The sequence below is a fragment of the Ascaphus truei genome, assembly GCF_040206685.1.
Source record: "Ascaphus truei isolate aAscTru1 chromosome 16 unlocalized genomic scaffold, aAscTru1.hap1 SUPER_16_unloc_1, whole genome shotgun sequence".
In the NCBI taxonomy this organism is placed as follows: domain Eukaryota; kingdom Metazoa; phylum Chordata; class Amphibia; order Anura; family Ascaphidae; genus Ascaphus; species Ascaphus truei.
In genome coordinates, this window is record NW_027453855.1 from 325,552 (window position 1) to 337,918 (window position 12,367).

The following is a 12,367-nucleotide window of genomic DNA, read 5'->3' on the forward strand; positions in this document are numbered from 1 at the left end:
TGTGAGTGGGGGGGGGTGAGTGGGGGGGGGGAGATGTGTGTGAGCGGGGGAGGGGGGGAAGGAGGTGTCTGTGTGTAAGAGAAAGGGAGGCTCCAGTTGAAACTAGGTTTATTTTCTCTATTGCACTAACCACCGCGGGCCCCCACAACCTTAATCCCGCCCTGCATAGAGGGCCACTCTCTCCCAACTCTTTCCCCAAACACAGGTGTATGAAACCGGGCCTCGTTGAGTGCGGAACACCAACATGGCGACGAATGCTGGACATATTTCCCGGAAGCGGAAGTAGATTGGGCGTTTTTGCTAATCCTCGTACTACTATCGCGTTGTACAAGCATTCTGGCCATTTGTTGTTTCCGGTCTCTATGTTTCCATTTCCGGTTTACCTCTGAAGAGAGCCCGGCGAACACTGACATGTCGGACTCAGAAAGCGACGAGGAGCGGCCCTTCTCTCTCACCGGCTTTCTGTTTGGGAATATAAACGAGGACGGACAACTGGAGGATGATTCTGTGCTAGACACGGTGTGGTGAGACGGGGACACTAAGGAAGGGGGTGCAGAGTAGTGAGAGGAGGAGGGGGGCAGAGTAGTGAGAAGAGGGGGGGGGCAGAGTAGTGAGAAGAGGGGGGGGCAGAGTAGTGAGAAGAGGGGGGGGCAGAGTAGTGAGAGGAGGGGGGGGGGCAGAGTAGTGAGAGGAGGGGGGGGGGGCAGAGTAGTGAGAGGAGGGGGGGGGGCAGAGTAGTGAGAGGAGGGGGGGGGGGCAGAGTAGTGAGAGGAGGGGGGGGGGCAGAGTAGTGAGAGGAGGGGGGGGGGCAGAGTAGTGAGAGGAGGGGGGGGGGCAGAGTAGTGAGAGGAGGGGGGGGGCAGAGTAGTGAGAGGAGGGGGGGGCAGAGTAGTGAGAGGAGGGGGGGCAGAGTAGTGAGAGGAGGGGGGGCAGAGTAGTGAGAGGAGGGGGGGCAGAGTAGTGAGAGGAGGGGGGGCAGAGTAGTGAGAGGAGGGGGGGCAGAGTAGTGAGAGGAGGGGGGGGGCAGAGTAGTGAGAGGAGGGGGGGGCAGAGTAGTGAGAGGAGGGGGGGGCAGAGTAGTGAGAGGAGGGGGGGGCAGAGTAGTGAGAGGAGGGGGGGGCAGAGTAGTGAGAAGAGGGGGGGGGCAGAGTAGTGAGAAGAGGGGGGGGCAGAGTAGTGAGAAGAGGGGGGGGGCAGAGTAGTGAGAAGAGGGGGGGGGCAGAGTAGTGAGAAGAGGGGGGGGCAGAGTAGTGAGAAGAGGGGGGGCAGAGTAGTGAGAGGAGGGGGGGCAGAGTAGTGAGAGGAGGGGGGGGGGCAGAGTAGTGAGAGGAGGGGGGGGGGCAGAGTAGTGAGAGGAGGGGGGGCAGAGTAGTGAGAGGAGGGGGGGCAGAGTAGTGAGAGGAGGGGGGGCAGAGTAGTGAGAGGAGGGGGGGCAGAGTAGTGAGAGGAGGGGGGGAGGAGGGGGGGCAGAGTAGTGAGAGGAGGGGGGGCAGAGTAGTGAGAGGAGGGGGGGGCAGAGTAGTGAGAGGAGGGGGGGCAGAGTAGTGAGAGGAGGGGGGGAGGAGGGGGGGCAGAGTAGTGAGAGGAGGGGGGGCAGAGTAGTGAGAGGAGGGGGGGGCAGAGTAGTGAGAGGAGGGGGGGGCAGAGTAGTGAGAGGAGGGGGGGCAGAGTAGTGAGAGGAGGGGGGGCCGAGTAGTGAGAGGAGGGGGGGGGCCGAGTAGTGAGAGGAGGGGGGGGCCGAGTAGTGAGAGGAGGGGGGGGGGCAGAGTAGTGAGAGGAGGGGGGGGCAGAGTAGTGAGAGGAGGGGGGGGCCGAGTAGTGAGAGGAGGGGGGGGGCAGAGTAGTGAGAGGAGGGGGGGGGCAGAGTAGTGAGAGGAGGGGGGGCAGAGTAGTGAGAGGAGGGGGGGCAGAGTAGTGAGAGGAGGGGGGGACAGAGTAGTGAGAGGAGGGGGGGGACAGAGTAGTGAGAGGAGGGGGGGCAGAGTAGTAAGAGGAGGTGGTGAGAGAGGGGGGGCAGAGTAGTGAGAAGAGGGGGGGGCAGAGTAGTGAGAAGAGGGGCGGGCAGAGTAGTGAGAAGAGGGGGGGCATAGTAGTGAGAATAGGGGGGGGCAGAGTAGTGAGAGGAGGTGGTGAGAGAGGGGGGCAGAGTAGTGAGAGGAGGGGGGGCAGAGTAGTGAGAGGAGGGGGGGGGAAGAGTAGTGAGAGGAGGGGGGGGCAGAGTAGTGAGAGGAGGGGGGGGGCAGAGTAGTGAGAGGAGGGGGGGCAGAGTAGTGAGAGGAGGGGGGGCAGAGTAGTGAGAGGAGGGGGGGCAGAGTAGTGAGAGGAGGGGGGGGGCAGAGTAGTGAGAGGAGGGGGTGCGGCAGAGTAGTGAGAGGAGGGGGGGGGCAGAGTAGTGAGAGGAGGGGGGGCAGCGTAGTGAGAGGAGGGGGGGCAGAGTAGTAAGAGGAGGTGGTGAGAGAGAGTGGGGGCAGAGTAGTGGTAAGAGGGGGGCAGAGTAGTAAGAGGAGGTGGTGAGAGAGAGTGAGGGCAGAGTAGTGGTAAGAGGGGGGCAGAGTTGTAAGAAGAGGTGGTGAGAGAGGGGGGGGCAGAGTAGTGAGAGGAGGGGGGGCAGAGTAGTGAGAAGAGGGGGGGGCAGAGTAGTGAGAAGAGGGGGGGGGCAGAATAGTGAGAAGAGGGGGGGGCAGAGGAGTGAGAAGAGGGGGGGGGGCAGAGTAGTGAGAAGAGGGGGGGGCAGAGTAGTGAGAAGAGGGGAGGCAGTGTAGTGAGAAGAGGGGGGCAGTGTAGTGAGAAGAGGGGGGGGCAGAGTAATAAGAGGAGGTGGTGAGAGAGGGGGGGGCAGAGTAGTGAGAGGAGGGGGGGCAGAGTAGTGAGAGGAGGGGGGGGCAGAGTAGTGAGAGGAGGGGGGGGCAGAGTAGTGAGAGGAGGGGGGGGCAGAGTAGTGAGAGGAGGGGGGGGCAGAGTAGTGAGAGGAGGGGGGGGCAGAGTAGTGAGAGGAGGGGGGGGCAGAGTAGTGAGAGGAGGGGGGGGGCAGAGTAGTGAGAGGAGGGGGGGGCAGAGTAGTGAGAGGAGGGGGGGGCAGAGTAGTGAGAGGAGGGGGGGCAGAGTAGTGAGAGGAGGGGGGGGCAGAGTAGTGAGAGGAGGGGGGGCAGAGTAGTGAGAGGAGGGGGGGGGGGCAGAGTAGTGAGAGGAGGGGGGGGGCAGAGTAGTAAGAGGAGGTGGTGAGAGAGGGGGGGCAGAGTAGTGGTAAGAGGGGGGGGGGGCAGAGTAGTAAGAAGAGGTGGTGAGAGAGGGGGGGCAGAGTAGTGAGAGATGGGGGGGGCAGAGTAGTGAGAGATGGGGGGGCAGAGTAGTGAGAGATGGGGGGGGGCAGAGTAGTGAGAGATGGGGGGGCAGAGTAGTGAGAGATGGGTGGGCAGAGTAGTGAGAGAGTATCTAGTGCAACAGTAAATTAAAATAATGTGCACCCAAATAAGAGAGTTAATGTAAAAAAATCGAAATGGGGGGAGGGGGGTGTACCGAGCAGAGCAGAGCACCCTGCCTAACGCCGACTGGGAGGCAAACTCTGAAACCGTCCCAGTGGACTCGGCGTACGTGTACTCTGCCCAGATACGGGAGCGCACCAGCGCCGGAACATGGCCACGATGTTTGTTGGGACCTCCCTCTCCAGACACTGCTTCCTGGTCTTATAAATGGCTAGCTTAGCCAATGCCAGGAGCAGGTTGATGAGGAGGTCCCTAGGCTTATTGTTCCGGACACTGGGAACCCAAAAATAAAAGGTGAGGGGAAAAGTGCAGCCAGAACTGCAGGAGAAGGCCCCATAAGAGGGGCCGCAGTATAATAAATATGGTACACGGACTCAGTGCACCCTGGAGGACTCTCCAACTCAAATCCCCGGCGGGACGAGGAACCAACTCTGAATAGAGTTCCCTCCACTGGGGGGTCTCTTGCCCTCGTTTGCTGGAAGTACCCGCCTCCAGATGGTATCGGGCGGGCAACAAGGGCAAGGTAGTGCACTATATGGAGTACGAGAGAATATAGGCCTTTCCTCGGCATGCCGGGGACATGCAGCAGGTTGGGGATGAGAGGAGCCTGAGGGGGTTGCTGTGGCTTTGGTCCCACACAAAGATCCGGAGAGCTGGGGGTGATAGGTGGGCAGGGCTCCCATACGGTGCGCGAGCACCTCTGCCCCTACCCAGTTTCATCGTTCATAGTCCAGGAGATCCCCGACTCTGGTCACCCGCGCCAGGATTATTTGGTGGCAGATATAGGGTGAATCCAACATCCGAGCTCTCACGGCTGGATTAAACAGCAGGGGCCCAGCGTGGAAACCAAACCCCACCACCGCCTGTCCTTTCCTGGTCGCGGAGAGCTGGCTCCAGGCCCTTAGTAAGTCCCGGTAGTATGCCGGCAGCACCGAAAAGTCTCTACCTAACCCCTTGGGCTTGATGATAAACAGTTGCCGGTCATACCCCATATTGCGCAGCTGGCGAAAGAAACTGGTCACCAGCTGGCACCACTGCGGAGACAGATCTGCAAATAGGTATTTGTGCAGGTATTGGAGGCGGAAAGTGTGTATCTGGGAGCAGACACACACCACTCTCTGTCCTTCCTCTCTCTCAGGGAGGCATGCAACACCCACAGAGACCCAATGCTTCATCACCCAGAGAAAGTCCCGCAACTTCCTCTGGATCGTGCTGACAAATTATGGGGTTGGACCCATGGCTATCAGCCGGTGCCACAGCTGACTGGCCACCAGCTGGTTGATCACCAGAGTCCTTCCCCTGATGGAAACATTTTCGACTGATACGTCCACGACCCCAGATGAGCGATGACTCGTTCTTCAAGATCCCTGACGTTTTCTGGGGCCGGGTTCTCCGCAGCAGACAGGTAGACTCCCAGATACTTGATAGAATCGCTCCCCCACATGACATTACGAAACGCGGGGGGCAAGGAGTCTACCTGTAAGGGACCCACCAAAAGGCTGGATCACTTGGGCCAGTTGATCCGAGCTGAAGAGGCTGCGGTGTAGACCTCTTGGCACGGTTGCGCCCGCTGGTGATCAACTAGGTCCTGGGCCATGAGGAGCACGTCATCCGCATTAGCTGACAGGACTACCCGCATGTCGGGCTCCCGCAGCAGCAAATCGGTGAGCCTCCTCCTCAGCAGGCAGAGGAAGGGCTCGATGGCCAGTGCGTACAGTTGCCCGGACAGGGGGCATCCTTGACGTACTCCCCGACCAAACGCCAAAGGTGCCGTCAGGGACCAATTAATCTTCACCAGACACTCTGCAGAGGCGTACAGCATCTGGAGACGGCCCGCAAATTGTGGGCCAAAGCCAAATGCCTGCAGGGTCTGTATGAGGTATCGGTGATCTACCCTGTCAAACGCCTTCTCCTGATCTTGGGACAGGCGAGTGACAGACCTGTCCTCTGCACGTGGTGTAGCAGGTCCCGGACCAGAATTTTTTTGTCATGAATGCACTGGCCCGGGATTGTATAGGATTGGTCGTTGTGAGTAATCTCTGCTAGCACGGATTTGAGCCTCCGCGAGAGCGCTTTGTCTACGATCTTATAGTCCGTGCTCAGCAGCGAGACCGGTCGCCAGTTAGAGATCTGGCGGAGATCCCCCTTCTTCGGCAGCAGAGACAGTACTGCCCGCCGACATGAAAGGGGCATCTCGCCGGTCTCCAGGGCTTCGGCCAGGACCTCGGTGAAATCAGGTCCCAGCATCTCCCAGAAAAACTGGAAGAACTCCACAGTTAGTCCACAGTCAATGGTAACTCAAGCCGCTCTCTTCCAACCTCGTTGACTGTGGGAAGCCCCTCCCATAAGACCCTGCATGCGTTCGGCTGGATGAACTCCGGAGAGAAAAGGTCTACGTAGAACCTCCGGGCTCGGTCCCGGATGCTCTCCGGGTCCATCAGAGGGGAACCGTCCTCTGCCAGCAAGCAGGTGACATGTTTACGGTTTCCCCTCTTTTTCACTAGCGCGTAGAAGAGACGCGACCCATCTCCCGAAGGAACTGGATGCGGGATCGCACGTATGTCCCCTCGAGCTCTCTGATCTTCCAAGTGTCGGAGAGCGTACTTCCTCTCCACGTACGCACTCTGCAGGAATTGATCCCCTGCCACAGACAGCCGCTCCTTGAGATCGAGCACCTCCCCCTAAGGGCCTCGATCTCGGCATCGTGCTGTGTGCTAGCACCTTTGGCATGCTCCTGACAAACGAGGCGCAAATGAACTTTGCCGACATTCCACCCCTGCTCTAACATGGCAGAGTCCGACCTGCAACCTCTCCAGGCCGTCCAAAAGTCCCGGACCAACGTTGCGAACGCCTTGTCCTCCAACAACGTATTGTTGAAGTGCCAATAGGCAGCCGAGGGCGCTGCTGGTAGTAGGGCTACCATCACAGACGCACAATTGTGGTCCGAGAACGGCGCCAGCCTAATGGCACTGGACTGGTCTCGCGACAGGCTGTGGTTGGATATATACATCCTGTCGATCCAGGACATCTGTTCACCCATATACACCCTAACATGGGTGAATTCTGTGGATGCCCCGGGATGTTGTTCTCGCCAGACTTCTTCCAAGGAGTTGCGGGCGATGATCTCCCGCAGGTTCGGCGCAGAGTACGGGTGTGGCTCTGCACCATTCTGGTCGAGAGCCTCGAGGGTGCAGTTGAAATCACCCACGAGCATCACGTACTCTCCGCGTCGACTGTCTCCAGGTATTCAGACAGTCTGACGAAGAACTGCATTCTCAAGGGTCCGGTAGCAGGAGCATACACATTCAAGAAATTGAACGTACAGTCCTCGTGCCGGACCCTGAGATGCAACAGATGGCCTGGGATAACAGCTTTGGCAAGCAGTAACCCTGGCTGAAAGGACTCCGAGAACAGGATCACCACCCAACTAGATGATGAAGTGAGGTGGCTGAAAACCCTGCCCCGCCACTCCAGATTTGAACTATAAAAGGAAGGATCCAGCGCTCCACGGATTTTTCAAAAGTCCAAATTTATTGCGCCATACACAACGACCGTTTCGACCTTAGTAGGTCTTTCTCAAGTGAAAAGGCATCCCTTTTGAACCAGCAGCACCGGTAATACTGTTATGTATATGACTTATGGTGTGCAGCATATAATTGTATTTTGACCGCCACTCCAGACGCCAGCTGGCTTCGGCCTCTGGAGTGGTATGGGTTACTTGCAGGAAACTCACAGAATACCCTCCCTTCTGTATAAAAGAGAGTACCTGGAACCTGCGAAACCCGTCCTTACAACCATTTACATTAAGCGTACCGATGCTCAAAGCATTGGTAGTCAGGAGTTTTTCTTGTGCTTCCCACAGGCACTCAGGGTGTTGAATTCTGAGTAGCCATGTGGGCTCGCAACAAGTGGTAAAACTTCGGGGTGCGACATGGTCAAGGGTCCCGGAGTTTTTGGCCCTGTGGTTGGCCCTCATATATTCCATGAAAGCGTGAAGAATGAGTGAGGCATCCTTCCACCTCTCGAGGGCCAACTGCACCTTCATGCTTCTCTGCTCGTAGGGGGTACTTTCCAGGAACTCCGCTAGTTCCTGGGCAGGGATAACGGGGGTCAAGGAGTCTACCGACTCCGTGGTGCCAGAGGACTCCTCACTGAGCCCCAATCCCCCGGGCTCCACTTGACTGATCTCAAAACTCCCTTTGGGACAGCACCTGCGAGTGTGCCCAACTCCTTGCACAAATAGCACCTAACCTCCTCCGTGCCATAGTACACCGTGTACATAATGCCCTCGTAGGGCACCCCAAAGAAGCCCTCCGCAGACTCTGTGCTTCCTGGCAGCAGCAGTTGCACCTGCCGCCTGAAGGAGAGCATGTGCCTCAGCGCCCTATCCCTGCAGCCCAATGGTATTTTTGTTATGGGAGACTTAATGTCTCCCAGGGCTTGCAGGTGCGGATGCATGAGGCAGTCTGGGAGGAAGGGGGGGCACATTAGGAAGTATGACTATAGTGCCCAACCCTTAAGGGTTTCAATGGGGATGTAGGTCCCCCCTACTGCAATGCCCCTCTGCACCAGGGTGTGGGTGGCAGCCAGCGTACGGAGGAAGAATACGCCCTTCACGTACATCTTGCTGGCTGCCACCACTGCAGAGGGGCCCACTACATCTGCCACAGCCCTCACATAAGCCTCAATGCCCTGGGTAGGTGATATAGGGGACCTCACCCCATGCTTCCTGCTTAGGCAAAGTGTGGCCCCAGCGTTGTTGCTGGGGTTAATGCCCGGAGCTGCCACCTGCACCCTTGATTTTACTGGGGCTGTAGGGGTTAAGGTATCTGCAGGAGCTGGGGGAGGTGCATCCAGGGCACTGGATGTACCAGGCTGAGGGCTGTGGCCATGGTTGGTGCTCCTAGGAACATTAGGTCTTGGGGTCCGGTGCCCGGGTGCAGCCCCCGTTGCCCTACTATCTCTCCTCACCTTCGAAATGATATTAAAAAGCCTCTGTCAGGGGGTAGGGCCCAGGGAGAGAGGGTCTGTCCCTTTAAGAACTAATTAACTACCTCTCTGCTAAGGCTGCGATTCCAGTGACTGCCACAGCGCACGCCTCGGTGTGCACTGTGCGAACAAGCACTGGCCCCCCAGTCACTCAGGGCCGAGTACATGCGTCGGCGCACATTCAGCAGCCGCGCTGTACTGCAAGATTCCACACACTCCAAAAAATTGTGTGTGGAACTTGCGACGGCGCCGTGGCCACGCCCCCGCCGGCGGTTCAGCCAATGAGCGCGAACCAGCCGCGGGAGGTAATGGCCCCCTCCCATCGCAACCTCTCCCTCCTGAAGACCGCAGATCGCGGTTAGCACTGTGCACGCGCCGCCCCCCCCCCGCCAGGCGCGCGTGTCACAGCGATGACTGGGACCGCAGCCTAAGGGAGGAAAAAAAGCAGCTTTTAAAATCGCTGCAGTTTTTTTTCCTCCCTTATTAAGTCCTCTCTCCCTAGCAAGGAGCTGCACCTCAGTATTACTTTCTTTAAAAGCACAGAGCTCCCAAATCCAAATGAAATGCAAGTCCTTTAAAAGTGAATAAGAAAACCAAACAACCAGTGGTGGGAGAGAGAGGGGGGAGAGAGAGGGGGGAGAGAGAGGGGGGGGAGAGAGGGGGGGGAGAGAGGGGGGAGATACCTTTGCTCCTTTTTTTGACAGGACGCCTTGTACATCATCTGGTGGTTTCTTCTTGCTTGTCCCCTGTTGGATTATACCCTGTATTATCTGTGTTCCTGTACATTTCTTTTTTTTTTGTAACTTAGATTTTATTGCATACAGACATAAGATACAATACACAATACATGTAATCTTAAGAGTAATCTGAACTGTAAGTAGTTATATACTTTGAGAAAATTCCCGACTTTTCGGGCCCTACTCCGCCAGGAATAACAATAATAACCGTAATGATAATGAATAATAATAAAATAAGAAAAAGGAAAAAAAAGGGGGGGGGGATGGGGGGAGGGAAAGGTAGGGCGGGAGGGAGCGAAAGAGGGTGGGGGGGCGGGGGGCGTGGGGGAGGGAAAGGTAGGGCGGGGGGGAGGGAAAGGTAGGGCGGGGGGGAGTGAAAGATAGGGTGGGGGGGGCGGGGGGGCGTGGGGGAGGGAAAGGTAGGGTGGGGGGGGTGGGGGGGGGCACCGCTCCAGGCACAATCTCCCAGTCACCATCGACACCTCGCTGCCTTTCCTACATCGTCTCGGTCAGGTCGTCACCACAGCTTTCCTGTCTGTGATGTGCACAGTCTTTAATTGTTAATCCATCTTCTTGTTTGAGTGCAACGATTTGCTTCTTCCCAGTAATAAGTTGCTGCTTCTTCTTTAAGCTATTGTTATCTTCGATACTCTTCGGCACCGTATCACAGTTACATTTTCTTACATCTTCAGTTATACGTTTTGTGGATCGCCTTGCACAGCTCTGCATATTCAGCGCTTGTTCTAGCGTCTTGAAATTGCTTCGTTTCTTGTTTCCTCACTTGCTTTGTCTAATCTGATATTTTTGTTAGCCATTGCTTCCTTTATTTGCGTCCGCGTCTGGCCTTTTTTGTTTCTCAGCCGTGTTGCAGAAGTGCAGCTTTGCAATGCAGCTCTGTTACTAATTATATTAAGTTGCTACTGTTAATATTTTGGTTTCATTGTTTACATCACTAACTAAAACTCCGCGTGTTGGGCTGGGGCCATGGTGCCTTCACCCGTGCGAAAGCTGGTCAGTGAACGGGCGCTTACCTGGCCGTGGGGGGCATGCCGAGGGGCGTCATGGAGCTGGTTTGCCCGCATTGGGCGAACCGCTCACGTGACCGGCCTGTCGCGCCAAGAAATCCGTTTAAGGCAGTCTGTTCGCTCGTCCGCACGGTCTGCTGTACCATGGCCCCAGCCTTACTTTGTTTGGAATCATGTCTAAACTCTGCATGTTTCTTAGTATGTAATCAAGTCTTTGCCATTTATTTTACTTATTTTGTCAACATGTATAGATGTGTATTTTTGTAGCTGTACCTTCACTTGTTTAATGGTTTCACTGCCAGTCTGCATCTCCTTGAGTTCTAATAACAAGGGACTATGACTATGGTTCGGAGAGAGCACATACTGGTTTGATGTTTGCTGATAAATCTGTTTGCTCCTCACCATAAGGAATCAAAGAAACATCTGGCAGGCTTGGGCGCTCTGGGGCTTGGAAATCTAATTACAGAAATCACATCCAGTGTGGATGAAGGAGCAGAGACTGAGGGCACCTGCGTGGATGATGATGGTATGAGATGTGTAGGGCTTCTAATATACTGTTTTTTTCTGTGCTTTTGGTTATAGCAAGAATTACACGTAAACACGTATACAGATACTTTGTTTGGATTGTTTCTTTCTCCCACACCTTTTTGATGGTAAAGATTTCATGCTACATCACTTTAGTTTCTCAAACCACATGCATCTGTGATGTCTTTCTCTTGCATGCTTAGTGTGTGCGTGTTTTGTACATGGAGTATCTCTCCTGCCCACATAGTATGTTCTGACTGCTTTACTTCCCTCTCTATGAAGGCTGGGTTAAGAGTACTGATGATGCCATTGATTACTCTGATATTAACGAAGTGGCCGAGGATGAGTCTCGCAGATACAAGCAGGCTATGGGGACACTTCACCTTTCCAGGAGAGCAGGTAAATAGATGGGCCATCAGGAGGAGAGATATTGCTAGAAATCCTAACATTGCGATCAGTAAAAGGGGGTATGTTTTGCAGCAGGAGCTGGTTGCCAATTGGTTATTCCTGCAGTATTGATCATTTTGTATTTGTCTCTAGATGATGATGATGATGATGATGATTATGATGCAGACTGTGAAGATATTGATTCCAAACTTATGCCTCCCCCACCACCTCCTCCGGTAACAGGCAGAAAGGAAGAGGACAGAGGTGCATTATCTTTAGGTAAAGGTGGCTTTAACTGTCTCCTAATTAAAGAGTTGTAGGGTCTGGGGAGGGCACAGGCAGAACTAGTCCAATTAGTCAGCTGATCGTCAATATACAAGTTCTGCAGCAGTGTTTCCACTTTCTTACTTATTACTCCCACAGTCCCTGAAGAAGGAGATGGGATTATTCTCCCCTCCATCATTGCTCCATCATCTGCTGCATTGGAGAAGATGGATTTCAGCAGTTCCTCGGATTCTGAGTCCGAGATAGGGCCACAGGACAGACGAAAAGAGGAAGGAAAGGAGCGGAAACTGACCTTGCCTCTTGCTGGCATTATGCAGAGAGATGCTACCAAGCAGCTTCCCAGTGTCACTCAGCTCTTCCCAGAATTCCGGCCAGGCAAGGTACACAATCTCTTCCCAGTGTCACTCAGCTCTTCCCAGAATTCCGACCAGGCAAGGTACACAATCTCTTCCCAGTGTCACTCAGCTCTTCCCAGAATTCCGACCAGGCAAGGTACACAATCTCTTCCCAGTGTCACTCAGCTCTTCCCAGAATTCCGACCAGGCAAGGTACACAATCTCTTCCCAGTGTCACTCAGCTCTTCCCAGAATTCCGACCAGGCAAGGTACACAATCTCTTCCCAGTGTCACTCAGCTCTTCCCAGAATTCCGGCCAGGCAAGGTACACAATCTCTTCCCAGTGTCACTCAGCTCTTCCCAGAATTCCGGCCAGGCAAGGTACACAATCTCTTCCCAGTGTCACTCAGCTCTTCCCAGAATTCCGGCCAGGCAAGGTACACAATCTCTTCCCAGTGTCACTCAGCTCTTCCCAGAATTCCGACCAGGCAAGGTACACAATCTCTTCCCAGTGTCACTCAGCTCTTCCCAGAATTCCGACCAGGCAAGGTACACAATCTCTTCCCAGTGTCACTCAGCTCTTCCCAGAATTCCGACCAGGC

At 55.4% G+C, this 12,367-nt stretch overlaps 1 protein-coding gene across 3 annotated transcripts in view; it reads left to right on the forward strand.

The window, feature by feature from the left end:
* Positions 1 to 335: 335 nt before the first annotated feature.
* TAF1 (TATA-box binding protein associated factor 1) overlaps positions 336 to 12,367 on the forward strand; it is a 57,477-nt gene continuing 45,445 nt past the window's right edge. For 2 of the 3 annotated variants that reach the window (XM_075580850.1, XM_075580849.1), the window contains exons 1-5: positions 337 to 519; positions 10,642 to 10,759; positions 11,041 to 11,157; positions 11,299 to 11,424; positions 11,569 to 11,810. In XM_075580850.1, the coding sequence (XP_075436965.1) occupies positions 412 to 519; positions 10,642 to 10,759; positions 11,041 to 11,157; positions 11,299 to 11,424; positions 11,569 to 11,810 (711 nt within the window). In that variant the 5' untranslated portion in view covers positions 337 to 411. Of the gene's footprint in view, positions 520 to 10,641; positions 10,760 to 11,040; positions 11,158 to 11,298; positions 11,425 to 11,568; positions 11,811 to 12,367 lie in introns of all 3 variants that reach the window. The other variant, XM_075580851.1, reaches the window with a different exon arrangement.